The sequence below is a fragment of the Trichoplusia ni genome, chromosome 6 (assembly GCF_003590095.1).
Source record: "Trichoplusia ni isolate ovarian cell line Hi5 chromosome 6, tn1, whole genome shotgun sequence".
In the NCBI taxonomy this organism is placed as follows: Eukaryota; Metazoa; Arthropoda; class Insecta; order Lepidoptera; family Noctuidae; genus Trichoplusia; species Trichoplusia ni.
The window spans coordinates 10,999,753-11,016,953 of NC_039483.1; the positions used below are offsets into that span (position 1 = coordinate 10,999,753).

General features: G+C 37.9%; 1 protein-coding gene across 1 annotated transcript; it reads left to right on the forward strand.

The window, feature by feature from the left end:
* Window positions 1-3,168: 3,168 nt before the first annotated feature.
* LOC113494910 lies at window positions 3,169-4,484 on the forward strand. Its single transcript, XM_026873428.1, has one exon. The coding sequence runs from the start codon at window positions 3,250-3,252 to the stop codon at window positions 4,012-4,014; it is 765 nt and encodes a 254-aa protein (XP_026729229.1). The 5' UTR covers window positions 3,169-3,249; the 3' UTR covers window positions 4,015-4,484.
* Window positions 4,485-17,201: the final 12,717 nt, after the last annotated feature.

Genomic DNA, 17,201 nt, shown 5'->3' on the forward strand with positions numbered 1-17,201 from the left:
TTTGGTCTGAGCAGCCGCGACTATATCCTTTGAATTCTTTCCAGACTATGGAGGATGGGGTTGTGGGGGTAAGGGATGCACAGAAATTCTTCCAACCTTCACTCTTCTTTTTCCTAAATAGACGCCTGGACTGAGCAACAATTCGGTTATATTCAATCAGGTTCGCTACCGGCATAGCCCGAACATATTTAAATTCCACCTCCCTCCGGGATTTAACCATGGCAGAGGGATGAGAGCCTACCAGAGGCAGAATTTTTTATCGGTATAGAGCTGTCAGCGGCCAAAAGAATAGAACCCAAGTATTGCCCCATACAGGCGTCCAGATTCTCAGAAAATACACTGGGTAAAGCGGTAACCATGCTATCCAGATTTTGAGAATACAAGTCCCATTTAGCATCTGAGATCCTGTATTTTAAAATGGGAGTTTTGTCCCTTTGTGGAAGCATTCTGTTACTCAGAGTGGAACAGATTGGGTCAATCGTTTCCACTCCAATTGTCCCATCAAACTTGCCGAGCAAAGGGTAAGATCTACACAGCTTTTACTTTGTCCTGGTCTGGGTAATCGAGTTTCTGACCCATTATTTAGGACACATAGTCCCACTTCATCCATTATATCCACTAAATCAAAGCCCGGACTGTCACAATGGTCGGATCCCCAAAGAGCATGATGGCAATTAAAATCGTCCAGAATTAGGATGGGTTTATGGACAACACATATATTCTTAACAAATTCTAAACAAAGAGGGTTAGGAGATGGGATATAAATAGAGATAAAATTAATGCCCAGAAGGTTAACACCCACAGCATTAATCTCATTTCCATGGGAAGGAAGGGAAAGAAGGGAGTAAGATAGGGAGTTATTCACGAGCATCGCAGCTCCGCCATAACCGTCAGCACAGTCATCCCGGAGCGTGCTATACCCGGGAATTCTAAAATTGAGCCGTGGAGTTAACCACGTCTCAGATATAGCAAATATTGCTGGTGTGAACAAGTTAATAAGGTGAGATATCTCATGTTTTTTCGGGAGAGCACTCCTGGCGTTCCAGTGCAGGAGATGGAATGTGGTGGACTTGAATGGTTTTTACAAGGTTGTTGGTAACTTGGTCCGGTAAGGAATAGTTGGACAGGAGAGTAGTAAGGAGCATCACAATCTGTTCGATTGTAGATGCACTCTCACTTGGGGGTGGAGGTTTATTCATTAGGGCACTACCATTGGGAGAGAGAGGGAAGCTCGGAAGGAGTAACTATTAATTAGTTCCTGGTGAGCCCGTTGGTTATAACCAGGGGCCAGCGGGGCGTGGGTCTTAGGGCGAAGAAAGACAGTCTTCCTGTAGGATGTAGTGGACGCCTGGCGGGAGTGCATAGGATGAGGAGTTTTGGAAGGCTGTAGAGGATGGGCCATAGAGGGGGCTGATGCTAGAACATCAGCGAAAGATTTCTTAACTGGAGGGAATAGTTTCGCTGCCTCTGAATAGGAGATGTTTTTCTCCGACATGCTTACTTTAATATTCCTCTGTCTGATGTATTCCGGGCACTGCTGACTATTTGCATTGTGACGACCGTCACAGTACAAACAGTTTGGTTCATCAACAGTGCAACTGTCTCCAAAGTGCTCCGCCCCGCAGCGGTAGCAACTCGGTTTGGACCTGCACTGTGTTTTAGTGTGACCATATTTACAGCACCCGTAACACTGAACAGTAGGGAAGTGGTATAGCTCTACAGGAAGGGCGGTGTGGCAGCAAAATACCCGCTCAGGGAGTGCCCGACCATCAAATGTTAACACAACTGTGGAGGTTGGAACCCACTCCGTTTTGCCTTCATTCTGCACTCTTCTATTCATCCAAGACAGTCCAATCAGCCGGGACACCTTTAACTACACCCATTTTAGTGATATTGAAAGTAGGAATCATAGTATTATATCCTTTGCCCTTAATTTCTGAGTTGTTCAGGAATGCATTAGCATCCTCTGGGCCCTTAAATTCCACCGAGATCCGATTCCTGCCTATCTTTTTAATCCCATCCTGCGTTATATTTTTAACTTTCAGTCTCAACAACATCTGTCCAAATTTCACAGGATGGATGGATGTACCCGACTTAGGGTCAGACTCAACCAAAGATGCAAAAACGATAAATGGAGCGACATCAGTATTGGAATATTTTGATCTGGCAATTAGAGACGGGGCAGAAGTCCTGTCACGTTTGCCAGATGTTGTTTCGTCATCATGATTGCCTTCAGGAGCAGTTTCGTTAATAGCACGTTTAGGTTTTTGTAAGACCTGGGATTCTATTGCCTCAAAGGAGGATAACGGCACAGTTAATAACGGAGTATGGGGAAACAACTCCTGGGATTGAATGTTGGGAACGGTTTGGGTAGGATTGATTGGGTCAGGTTGCGGGGATTCATCGGGATCTTGGGGCCGGCCCGGAGGCCTGTCATCCACTTCCATGGTGGACGAGCGTTGCACGCATAAAAGGTGTAAAAAAGGGCTTGTTACCTTCTATGTGACACTTAAACTAACAAAACGCACACAGACAGCACAAATAATCACAGAACACACCGAAAATAACTTTCTATAGCTTAAAAGCCTAATAGAAACAAACTCCACATGTGTCAGTCACCAAACACAAACCGGAAGTCTCCTATTCTTATTTTAGTTAATATAATTTTAATTTGACAGTTATTAAGTTGTGTGCATAATTTAATAGTAAAAAACTTGAAAGAACACGATCTGCTGTGAATTAAATGTCAAAAAAAAAAATTGTCACTTGATAAATCCTAATGAAAGAAACAAAAGGTACTATTATGAGACGTTGATAAGTGTGTTTTTATAAAATCTTATAGTGTGTGATGTGAAAATAGCCAAAAAACTAATAACTCCCCTGGTTTTACGAAGTTTTGAATTCCATCCGTTGACAGTTGACACAGCGGCCGGCACTCGGTTTTAATTTGAACACAAATTAGATTAATGTACGGTTCTTTAAGTTTAAATAACATTTATACATGTAATAATATTGCTAAAACTATAAGGTAATGTTTAATTAATAACTATTTAGATATAAAAACTTTTTTTTTGTGTGAGTAGCCACAGCTATAAGACGTGTCCTAGACTGCTCCTCAAAATAATAGTTAGAATCAAATTATTAAAAAATAATTTAAATTTAAATTATATGAAATAAAACAACAGACAAGTGGCCCGCACCCCCTCTTGCTATTTTTACTAATAATATTAATAAAACAGTGGAATAAATATGGACGGCAAGTTTATGAACAGTCTTGAAGATTTAGAGCAGCTATTCAATTCACGCATGGCTGAATATGAAGAGAAGCTGACCAAGGCTTCAACAGGATCTGGCTCCGTGGCTGTCAATGTATCTTCAATCAGCAGTGAGTTTAGTAATTTTAAGATGTTCGTCTGGCAGGCTTTATCAAAATTAAAAACTCAGATTGAGTTGCTTGGCGTCGGTTTTGACAGACACGAAACCTTCATGCGAAGAAAAGTGTTACTACTTCATGGTGTTCCTGAAAAACCAGATGAGAAATTACATGAAGTAGTCACTGACCTCTTAAACTGCAAATTACGGTTAAGTGACTTGCAAGAATCGCACAATACCTTAAATGTTTGTCACCGGCTAGGGTCTTCCAGGCAGAAAACTCGCCCAATCCTGGTGCGGTTCTTTAAAGTGGAACACCGTCAGCTCATGTGGGATGCCAAGAAGCTACTTAAGGATACCGGCATCACGATCTCAGAATTCTTGACCCAGCCTCGGCATCAAACTTTCCTTGCTGCTAGGAAGCACTTCAGCATGAAGAATTGTTGGACCACAGAAGGTAGAATAGTCATTCTTTGTCCTGACAAAACCAGACGAAAAATTGAGACGATGGGTGAGCTCAACGAGTTGGTGGTGCGTTTCCACACCGGCATCGTCGAGACCGCAGTCACCGATCCTGGATCACGTAGAGATGTCCAGGAAGTCTCCAAAGCACAACGTAAGACTCGTCGTCGGAATTGTTAGCTGCGCGCACTTCGGTTTCAACGCTGAGTTTTTGCTTCATGTGTCGGTACTTCGATATAAATTTAAAGACTTTGTTCTCGGTTACGACACCATAGGCATTTAATCTGTTTATTTGTAGGTACTTTTAAATCGTTAAACCACATCGCAATTTTCTTTTCTTACTATTGGTCGTGGCTGGTAACGAATGAGTAACTTTAATTAATTTAAATCGCACTTTCAAAATTTCAAACTGTTGTCCTTGAATGAGTGACAGCTCTGACAGCGGTCATCTGTCATTGTATTATGCGTTTTGCTAGTGTTACCAGTTTGGCTTCTTGCCTTTTTATATTTAGTTTTATAGACTAGGTAATTTTGTTTTTACTTTAGTTTTATATCCTGTTTTATTAATATGTATTCCTTTTTCTCTTCATCACCAGCGAGAAGGGGATGTCGTTGGTGGCTACTTGTCAATTTTGTGTGTATTTTTTCGTTTTTTTTTTTTTCGATATTTTATTTTCGTATATTAGTATTTTAATATTGTATTATTATTTATACATATATCGGTAGTGATGTTCCTGAAACACCAACTTGGTCCGTAGTAAGTCCCTTGCACAAACGATGGGCGCTAAGAACATTATCTCGTAGTATACGTGACGCTAACTTTACTATTATATTTTTGGGCTTATTATTTTGCTGATGTGCATGTGGGACACGGTGGATGGAAATAATGTCATGTTGTTGAATATTGCACTTAATTATGACCCCAATATTTTGCATCATGGTTACGAGGATTTCGTTACGCCTTTCAGGGATGTTGCATATCTCTATGTTACAATTTCGAGCACTCTGTTCCAAATTATCTATCTTAGATACGGGCTCTATAACAATAGGCTTCAAATCAATGGTTTTTTGAATATTTGTACTCAGATGAGTCACTTTCTTTGTGAGATCAATCTGCTCGTCAGCAACAAACTGGATCGTACTCTCGAGGGAATCAATTCGTTCCGTTGTACTAGAATTCTTCACATCTAACTCTGAAACTTTTTGACGCAGAACTGATTGCTCTGATCGAAGAGAAATAATGTCATTTCTTATCTCTGATGTCACTAGATTGAGCGAAGTAAGTTCAGCTTTCATTGATGCTAAATTCTCTGATATTCTATTAATATTTGTTTCCAGATCCCGTCGCCACTCATTTAGTGTATTCTTCAACTCCGTTGACAACTCATTTACAACCTGTATCCAGTCAGAATCTGGTTGTTTACGTTTACGAATTGCCACATTTTGTTCGCCGCTCATTGGCAAACGAAAGTCGTCAGACGTCAAGTCGGTATTCGAGTGGAATTTTTTCTTGTCCGGTGAACGGAACATACTCATATTGGCTTTTATTAATATTCAATATATCACTCGTTGCTTAAATGGGGTTTTGAAAATGGAAAAAGATTTGCGTGTTGTGAGATTCGAACCGGCGGCACGCCGAGTAGCTCTAGGTACACAAAAAGCTTGCGTCGCCTACCACTCGTCTACGGTGACTTTGAACTAATTATCGAAATTATGTAGCAGTATTTAAAGTTTCTTGTAGGAATGACTTGCAATAAGCTCGTTACTAATGAGGTCCTTTGTTCTCAATGTCGCAAGGTCACTTTGACACACTCACAAACGTTAAAGTTTTAATAGGTATTTTGGCAAATACTAGTATTAAACTGTATTGAATTGTCAATAACTATATATATTTGGATTCCACAACAGTCACTGAATGTATCACAACGAAAATTTGCCGGGATTAGCAGCAAATTACTACTTTTTTAACTTAATTTTGTCGACTGATTTAGGTAGGATACACTACACTCAATGCAACGGTCGTACGACGAATGACTGATATGTGCAATAGTGGTATCATTCCACAAAAATATCAAGCTTTCTTCTCAAATTTACCGCACGTCCAAAGATCTCAAGCAAACCAAATTCAAGCCAATGAGACAGACGCAGACTGATAGTGAGTAAGTTGTAATATGTATTAGTGTATAAGTAATTCCTTTATGTGAGCTTTAAAGTTCTTTATTTAAGTTTTTGATTGTTTATTAATATTGCAATGAGAGATCTTAAGACTTAAAAATAAGGTAAGAAAAGTTAAATTTACTTACCATTTAAAAAATTGTTGATTTAAGAAAACGCATGTGATGAAACTTATTTATAATTAGGTTAGGTTAGGTTATAACTAATTGTTAAACTTAACTTTACCAATGTTCCTATAGAATAAGTTTTTAATTACGCAATATGATGCATAGCTACCTACTAACTATAGGAACTTGCATTTCTAAAATATAAGAAGAGTAATTTTGAAGCAGTAAATCTGCATATTATGTTATTTTTTATTCATTTTACTCGAGGTGAGATAATAACCTACATAAGATGACTAAGTCAAGTCCAATGGAAAACGTAGTAAGTGCCACATCCAACTGAAAAGCTAAAATTCTCCCCGATTAATAGAGTTGGTAGTAGCACTTCCTACAATTTCTCTTTTATGTTTTCGATTAACAATGTTGCATGTGACTATTTTCCTACATTTTTAAATATTATTTGATTATTTCATTACTATTTGTTTTATATTTTATTAATATTCACTTTTGCTAAAGTTAATTTGTCTGTGTCAAAAATAAACGATTTTATGATAAGAAATGTCTTTGATTGCTCGTCCTGTAAAATAACCATTTTGCACTTCCAACATTCTTAATAGCTACCGGCGACTTTAAATCCTCCTGGCCTTCTGTCCGTCTGTCTTTCGGCTGTGGGCATGAACGTTGATAGTTATTTAGAGAGTGAACAGTTTCATAGCTCACCGAGAAATCGAGCTTAAGCATCATTTGGTACGGTCGTGAATTTGATGGGTGACCTTTTTTACATTTTGTACCAACTGTCAGAGTCGCGAATCAGAACCGCACTTGGCCGTTTCTTTTTGCCTACCCTGACTAAAATCTCTGTGCACGCCACTGCTCATAACGCTGCTTTGTAACTGTTACGATACATCATCCATTATGTTCGCATCCTGTCTATCGTATTTCATATTTTATGTTCTCACAGTTATTAAGAATAAGATTTTCTTTTTTTGTTTACATGTTTTAAACTATTCGTTAAAAGATTTTTTATTTTCTAAACTTAATCTAAGAAAGCTACTGACGTTATTGCTTTGTAAAGGATGCTTAATTATTTTTATATTTTTTTATATTATATTACTTATGAGCTTAATATTATTCTTACATATGTATGGTATTAGTACAACACACTCACTGCCTGGCTTTAAAACGAAGTTAGACTATCTACCTAGGGGGCGCTTGTGCTACTGTTTAATTGATACATTTTTCTACAATCCGACATTAAATTCAGTATCTATTATGCAGTACTATTATACATTTAACACTTCTTCCGTTGACATTTTATCACTATTAATACATCATATTAACATATCTAGATATACCAATATTATCAATGGCTGATAAACATTTAACTATTTACTACCAAAACTGTAGGGGAATCCGTACGAAACTGAATGCTCTGTTTATGAACATACTCGTCAGAACATACGACATTATAGTACTCACTGAAACATGGTTAGTGCCTGAAATTAATAACAATGAATTTATTGACCAACGCTACATTGTGTACAAGGTGTGATCGTGATCGCGCTAGCACAGGCAAGCAGGAAGGTGGTGGTGTGCTTATTGCTATTTTAAAAACTCTACGACCTATTGAGGTAGACTTAAACACTTCCGCAAATGCCACTCCTTTGCACAACCATATCGAGCAAATTGCTATAGAAATACCCAGCAATCAAAAGCTAAAGCATCACGTGCTAGCAGCTGCTTATATACCACCAAAAACTCCGTCCTCTATGTATGAAAAACACTTCAGCTTACTTTGTACGTTTTGTGCAAACCAAATGTAAACCTGTTTTATTTAATCGGTGATTATAATCTTACAGAAGCAACATGGTGCTCGTCTTCTACCTCGAATTCTCCACTAAGTTCTTCATTGTGCTCCGGCTCTACTATGTCTTGTGACCATGTAAACAATTTTATGTCACTTCTGAATGCCGCTCAATACAATAGCACACTCAATTCAAAAGGAAAAATATTAGATTTTTAGCTTATATCTAACAGCCTATGTAATGTCCAGCTTGAGTCTTCTCCCCTGCTTCTTTCGGACGTTTATCATCCTCCATTTGTTTGTGACATTAGTCTTAGCGTAAAAAATTATCCTCTGGACAGACAACTGTTAGAAAAATACAACTTTTATAAAGCTGATTACGTAAACATAAGGGAAATGAAACACAAAACTGATTGGCCTGGACTCTTATCACATAAGAAGTCAGAAGAAGCCCTTTCAATGTTCTATGACAAACTCGATCAGATTATCAAGAAACACACTCCTCTATCTTATTCTAAATCCTCCCACTTTCCTGTCTGGTTTTCACGTCCCTTGATTGCCACTTTCAAGAAGAAACAAAAAGCTTGGATAAAATGGAAGAAATATAAAAATATATCCGACTATGAAACATTTGCTACACTCAGAACTAATTTTAAGGAATCGTGCCAAACATGCTTTTCTCAGTACATTAAATCGATAGATTATAGCCTACAAACTAATGTTAAACACTTCTGGACATATATATCTAATGGAAAAAACAAACCATGCATCCCAGCAAAAGTTCACTACAAAGACATCCAGTCTCATGGTTCTGATGCAGTCTGTAGTATTTTCTCAAACTTCTTTCACTCTGTGTACGAACCAGCATCGCCGCTCTTGCCAAAATGGCTGCCACCCACAGAAATTTATTCGGCTAATGATATTATCACCAACATACACTTTGACGAACATAAAATAGCTAAAGAACTAAAGTCTTTAGATCCTACCATAGGTCCAGGGCCAGACGGTATACCCGCATATTTTTTACGAAACACTGCGGCTCACATCTGCAAACCATTAACTTTTATATACAATAAGTGTATCACCGAAGGAGTAATTCCTAAAAAGTGGAAATGCGCAAACATCACACCTGTACACAAGGGTGATTCAAAGAGTAATGTAGAGAACTACCGTCCAATCTCTATTCTTTCCGCTATGTCGAAAGTCTTCGAGAAACTTGTCCATAACGAAATATATCCATTGTTAAACAATGCCATTATAGAGCAACAACACGGATTCGTTAAACAACGCTCAACTACCACAAATCTCATGACCTTTTCCAGTTTTTTATTCGATAGCTTTGATCAAAACTTGCAAGTAGACGCAGTATACACAGACTTCTGCAAGGCCTTCGACAAAGTGGATCATGAAATGTTGCTTAATAAAATAGCATACAACGGTATACGAGGCAACTTGCTGCGATGGTTTGCCTCATACATATCAAACCGTTGTCAAAGGGTAGTAATCAATGGTTACGAATCGAATAATGTCGAAGTTACTTCTGGCGTTCCGCAAGGCTCCATCCTCGAGCCGGTATTATTTAACATATTTATAAACGGCATAAGCTCCTGCTTTCAAAATACTATGATTCTATTATACGCAGATGATTTGAAAATCTATAAAGCCATCAAAACCGCACATGATTGCATCCTATTCCAGCAAGACCTAGACAGACTTACAGACTACTGCCACAACAATAAACTTACACTTAGTAAACCAAAATGCAACCATATTACTTTCACCAAAAAGAAGCAGACTATTAACTTCACATACAGCCTTTGTTGCAAGCCTTTTTCTAAATTAAAATCTTGGCGTTATACTCGACTCTAAACTTTGCCTAGAGTCGCATATCAGCAAAATCACCAGCAAAGCTTACCAAATGTTTGGTTTTATCATGCGATCCACCCATAACTTCAAGATAACTACGTCATATCTATGCTTATACAAAGCCTTAGTTCGTTCACAGCTAGAGTATGCAGTATCAGTATGGAATCCATTTTATACATTTTTTTTTTATACAACTTTAGAGATGATAGAAAATGTACAATACAAATTTCTTGCCATGCATTACAGATGCCATAAACACAACTTGTCCTACTCTCAATTACTCAGCAAGTACAAGCTCCTCTCACTTAGTTCCCGCAGAAATTATCTAGAAACCATTGTGTTATACAAAATTTTAAGAAATGGGTTTAACTGCATGAGTCTGAATAACATGATTTGTTACACTGTCCCCAGAACATTCCATAGGCGGCAGGTTCGCGTAGGTACTCTCTTTGCGGTTAACACTTGTAGAACTAATTTTGGCCTGCGCTCACCTATCCGTCGTATGGTTGATACATACAATACAATGTTTGAAAACATCGATATATTTAGTTGCACTATGGGTACTTTTAAAAGTAAAATTCATAGCTCCTTATCAAAATAATGTATTGCTCTCATTGTTTTCATTAACCCTATAGTAATATTATTTAAAATTCCTACTTTTATATAATACTAGCTGTTGCCCGCGACTTCGTCCCCGTGGGTAGAAAATATAAGTTATGATTTATACCCGCCCAGTTTTTTTTTCACATTTTCCATTGTATCTTCGCTCCTATTAGTCGCAGCGTGATGGTTTATAGCCTAAAGCCTTCCTCGATGAATGTTCTATTCAACACAAAAGGAATTTTTCAATTTGGTCCAGTAGTACCTGAGATTAGCGCGTTCAAACAAACAAACAAACAAACTCTTCCCCTTTATATATTAGTATAGATATAGATTATACCCGCCCAGATTTTTTCACATTTTCCATTGTATCTTCGCTCCTTTTAGTCGCAGCGTAATGGTTTATAGCCTAAAGCCTTCCTCGATGAATGGTCTATTCAACACAAAAATAATTTTTCAATTTGGTCCAGTAGTTCCTGAGATTAGTGCGTTCAAACAAACAAACAAACTCTTCACCTTTATATATTAGTAAATAGATTACTAGCTGTTGCCCGCGACTTCGACCCCGTGGGTAGAAGATATAAGTTATGATTTATACCTGCCCTGTTTTTTTCACATTTTCCATTGTATCTTCGCTCCTATTAGTCGCAGCGTGATGGTTTATAGCCTAAAGCCTTCCTCGATGAATGGTCTATTCAACACAAAAAGAATTTTTCAATTTGGACCAGTATTTCCTGAGATTAGCACGTACAAACAAACAAACAAACAAACTCTTCAGCTTTATATATTAGTATATAGATTTGTTTACATGTACCATCTCTTAGCGATTATACTTACATTTCATATTTCTATGACTATCTGTGGACAGTGTTGTTGGTTGCATTATTACCAAAACTTTAATTAATTCTAATTCTATGCTTGTTTTCTAACATTGTAATGTAACCGTTTACTGTTCCATTTAATAAAAATAAAAACTATGAAAACCAATCGACCTCTTGCTTGACCCGATATCAAAAAATTTAGCAAATTCGCCAGAATTTTTGGAACCAGTGGAGTAAAGAGTATATCTCGGAACATCAACAGCGTGTCAAATGGCGATCATGTGCTAGTCAACTGGAGAAGGATACTCTCGTCGTGTTGAAGGACGATCACCTTCCCCCACTGAGGTGGAAGCTGGGCCGCATTGTAGCAGTGTATCCCGGCAAGAACGGTATCAATCGTGTTGCTAACATTAAAACGGCGAATGGAACGGTCCGAAGGGCGTTGAGCAAAATATGCCCGCTCCTTCAAAAGGATGAATGAGTTGGAGTTGGTTGAAAGACAAGCTTTCAACGTCCCGGGCCATGTTTGGACCTGAGAACGCCTAACCAAATTATTACCGCACTCCAAAGTATATCCATCCATATTGCCACCTTGTACTTCGAAGGAACTATCATTTCATACATAATTATTTTTACCACCCACATTACGTCTGCATAATTATTATAAAAATTATTGTAAAGGTTTTCATATTCGAAATTACATCGCTGTTTTATTACAAATACTCCTGATATTCCCAAACAATGGGCTATACATCCAGTTCTGACATCGCTAATAAAGGTAATAATTATTTCATTGACATAGCTAATTATAATTTCTCTAGCAATAATTTAATTCAATCATTTGTTGCTTATAGTAATACAATTAATTCAAATAACATTAACGATAATAGTATATTCATTCAAACTACTGATTCCTCTGAAATATATCGAGTCATAATGTCTCTAAAAAACACAAAATTGGCTGGTAATGTCATCCCCATTAGCACATATCATAAATTTATCTTTTGAACAAGGATGCTTTCCTGACAGATTAAAATTGAAATGAAACTACTTTTACGGATTTTATCGCGGTTTAATTTTTGATTTTAGTTCTCGACGTTTCGACACCTTTGCAGGTATCATGGTCACGGGCAGACTGAGATGGTGTTCGTCTTGACAGAAGATGTTGCTCGTTCTACCTTCATATTTTTAATTAATTATTTGTGGTCCGACCTACTGTGGTGTCGAAACGTCGGGAACTAAAATAAAAAATTAAACCGTGATAAAATCCGTAAAAGTAGTTTCATTTCAATGTCTAACATTCGCGTAATTAGGTTTACCACAGCAACCAGGAAACCACATATTAAAATTGTTAATAATAAAGCCACTACATAAAAAAGGTTGTAAGTTAAACATTGACAACTATAGACCTATAGCGCTTACTCCCATTTTATCCAAAATATTTGAAAGAGTCATGCATGAACGGGTTCTTAATTTTTTAAGTTGCGGCACTAGCCTGGTAGTAGGCTTGCCGGCAGGTAGGTAGGTAGGTAGGTAGGTCCAAAGAAAGCAAATCTTTGGTAGAAGAAATTTGTCTTTATTTCGGCCAACTTCCGTTGGCCCAATCACACCCCGATCAGGAGGTCGTAGGAGTAAGACTGGGAACACTGGCCTGAACCGTGGGTAGCTCTGGCGGCGGCCTTGCTCCTTCCCAAGTACGCTTCAGGTAGTCCAGACAGGATCCGGTCGGTCTTCCACTCGCCGCAAGGTAGTAATAGGTTGCGAAGCGAGGGTCCAAAGTGGAACATAAATCCTGGAAGCGCAGACACAAGACAAGCGTTAACAGAGCTTGGACCACGTAGCCGGGTCCAAAGGTCACAGTGTCCCAGCAACAAAAGAAAAAAAGGAACAGCTGATTCAAGCTAGAATGTAAAGCAAAGGAGAACACCTTACAATAGAAACACTATCAAGCAATGCACGGAAACTTACCTGTAGTGTATGTAAATTATATTAGAAGCTCTGTCGTCTCATGCGTACACGCCGCGCGCTATGGTGTGGTGGGGGATAGCGGGGCTTACCCTCCCCCCCCCCCCCACACACACACTTGGTTGGGAACAAGGAAGTGGGACGGACGCGCATGCGGCGAGTTAGGCAGTGAGCCGATAATTCAAGTTAAGTGCACGAACAGTACATTTTGGCGACGAGTATTGTAAGTACTGTGTTTTTGTTGGAAAATGCGAAATTGTCAACGTTTATTTTTCTAGTAAGGAAAGGTTAGACTACCAAAGAAATACTAAAGGAAAATACCTAATATTACTGTGCAAGTTCATAAATATTAAGCGTGGGTTATTTACTACACCAAAACATTGCTTGGCCGTTTTAATGGATTAACTTTTGCGCGAAGGAGGACATAAGTTATATATTGATATACGTTGATGATAACGCATTGCTGGTCATTTTTGTTCATATAAACTTTATGAGTATCTTATTGTTTTAAACATTTTTATTTTATCATATGATTAGATTATGTTAAAACTTAAAAGGAATTTGTCACTTAACTATATAAACAATACCTTTATACGGCTATGTATATATTCTAGGCTATTGTAGCATGATATAAACATTATTCGAATCACTTTTTAACAAATAAAGTTCTACATGTAAACAAACACAAACAAAAAGTCGTTGTGTGTAATGCATGTATACCAATAATGAGCATACAGTTAATTAGGATATTATGAATCTGTATTTATTCTACCTACCCACTATCCTATCGGGTTCAAGACCCGATTATTTTGTTGATTTCTGGTTATCATAACAATTAGTAGTTATTATTCGAAGTATGTTTTTATTGTACCTACCCACTTGTCTATCGGTTTCGAGTACCGATTAAATATCTGTCGACTACTGGTACAACAATTTAACATCTTTTATTATTGCATTATGTTATCATTGTAGGTATTTATTATTTTGAAATGAATGTGTTTTTATCGTTAGTAACATAGAAATCTAAATAACAAGGTAATAGAAGTGCCAACGCCGCGTGACCTTGTCGCCACACTGGTGTCTCGGACGACACCAGCGCGCGAACTTACGCTTAGTCGCGCGCGGAACGTCGTCACAGCAAGAACCACTAAAAATGGTGTTTTGCGGCGTTTCTCAGGCTGGAAATTCATCTGCATCGTGTAATAACATAAATAAATAGATAACATTTTATCGGTAAGTAAATTATTGCAGTAATATTGATGTTATTGCAAAATTAAATTTCAAAACATAACCTTCATTATAAACCATATGAATATCGCACCATCCTGCAACAATTGCATTCTTTACTAATCATTGCCTCTGCAATAAGAGACTTACGGAAATGCACCGTTGTAAAAAGAGAAATGTATAACGAAAAATAATATTTATCAATGCGATCGTATTTATAGTGGTACGGCGGCACAAAACTGTCGGAAATAGTGATGTGGCGTAGTGAGCGCGGACAAATTATCCAAAATGAATATTGTATACGAAAAGTAACAATTTTAATAGTCGTTTGTTTTTGTGAACATATTATTGAATATATTTTTATTTCAGATTGCCACAGGATTTAAATAAATACAAAAGACAAGTGGATGTCTACCACGGGTAAACGAAATTGGTACCCTAAAACTTAGGCCGAATATACACTATGAAATTAGTTGCATGCATGATAACTTGCCGCCCGCCGCCGCCCGCGCCCCTCTCCATTGTTACGGCTCGGACCGCGCTCGCAACTGAATGTTTCGAAAAGTACGCCTTGCGTTATAGCATAGCATTGAATAAAAATTGCAATTTAAATTTATCCAAATCTCATAAATACCCATTTATATATTATCAACGTTTACTAGTCATTGGATACATGAACTGGGCTGCTTTTGTAAGACGACTAAAAAATCACCGTATATACCAAATCCTACCAAGTATTTCCTAATAATATTTTTTTTTTTCAACCGACAATTATCGATTTTTTTTTTGTAAATACATATTATAATGTAATCCATAGAAGAATACAACAAAAAACATTGTCACTCATAATTTCGTCTTTCATTATATTTCGGATCCGTAGTAGTTTACGTAATCACTACAACTAATGCAAAAAATGCAATGACTGTGTGAGTTAGTGAATCCATACAACGACAAAGTCAACCTTATTGCAATAGATGTACGGCCTAGTGTTGTTTGCTTGGTCTTCTCGATGTTAATGTGTGCGTGATTGCGTTGTTATTTGCTGTGAATGTGTTGAAGCCCCGCCCACCGGCGACATGCGTTTCGATAGATCGCCGCGGTGTATGCCATTTCTATTACCTTGTTATTTAGATTTCTATGTTTAAGACATTATTTTATGTAAATAAAGGTATAAGGATAGGGTTAAATAGGGTAAAAAGGTCTAGAACATTTGTAAGGGACGCCTAACTGCCGGTATAAGCCTCTGGAAGGGTTTCTTGCCGGCCAGCGCGGGAACGCGGCACGCCATGATTGGCTGGCGCCAAATACGCGCCCCCGTGATTGGTCGGCAGTCACTATAAATTGAGGGACCTCCCGGCGGTTAGGCATTCCACATCCAGTGAGCATCCGGAAAGGAACCTTGGAAGACTAGGAAGCCTAGAAATACTGGGGAGAATAAAGAACTATGTAAGTACTGCACAATTATCTTTTACTGCGTTGAACCCCTGCTTCTTTGTATCCCGCCAGTGCTCGGTCCGAACCCATTGGACCAACGGACCAACCACAAATACAGTCCACTCGCTGGCTACATTTGTGTATAGGTATAGCTATAGTTATAGACATAATGAGTAATGATTCCAACTCCTGATAACAGATGGCGCTAGCATCTAAGCATAGGTGGTTACCCATTTTAATGCCGAAGATTGGTCTCTATTACAGTATATCAGAATGTACTCTGTGATTGATTTTAATGTGTTCACTTCGACGGCTTGGCGGCAAGTGCCGCCATCTTACCATTACTAACTTGATATCTGTCAAAATAATCAGCAATATTACACAAATAAATCGAAACAAACTAAAATAACATATCGATACTTTTTTTAGAAAAAGTTACTACATGGTTAATTAAAATATTATTATAATCACAATATGCACTCTCTTGTAAAAACTGTAGGTTACGTGTCTTACATAAGCAACACTATGTCGAGTGCTGTGGGGATGCTGGTGATGACGGTAAGCACATGTGCTATAATATTCGCACCGTACGCGGCGAGCCGATGCGGGAGTCTGTTTGTGTCAATGAGATTCAGCTAACTTTTGAAATAGATACAGGTTCACCAGTTACCGTTATTTCTGGGCAAACGTATAATAAATACTTTTTTAACCTAACATTAGAAGTCAGTGATGTTATTTTGCATAGTTATAACGGTGATAAGTTACCTATTCTGGGTTAAATAAATCTATTGTTCACATATAAAAATAAAGCATTCACAATAGGAGTTTATGTTGTACGGAATAGAGCCCCTCTTTATTAGGCAGAGACTTCTTTTCGCGCTTTAACTTACAAATATGTTCGTTAAATAACTGTAATGATTTTATTAAAAAAATTGCTTCAAAATACCCACAGTTATTTGGAAATAAATTAGGTTGTTTGAAAGACGTTAAGGTAGATTTAGCATTAAAATCAGACGCAAAACCGATTTTTTTTAAGGCTAGACCTTTACCATTTGCGCTTCGAGAAAGGGTAGAAAATGAATTGAACCGTCTTGTAGATTTAGGAGTGTTAGTACCTGTAAAATACGCAGAGTATGCGAGCCCCGTTGTATCTGTTTTAAAGCGAGGTGGTTGGATACGTTTGTGTGCCGATTACTCCGTGACAATTAATAAACAGTTACTTGTGGATAAGTACCCTTTACCTAGGTATGACGAGCTGTTTTCAAAACTACACGGCGGCAAGTATTATTGTAAATTAGACCTTTCGCATGCCTATAATCAATTATGCCTTAATGAGAAGTCACAAATGCTAACCTGTATAAACACACACAA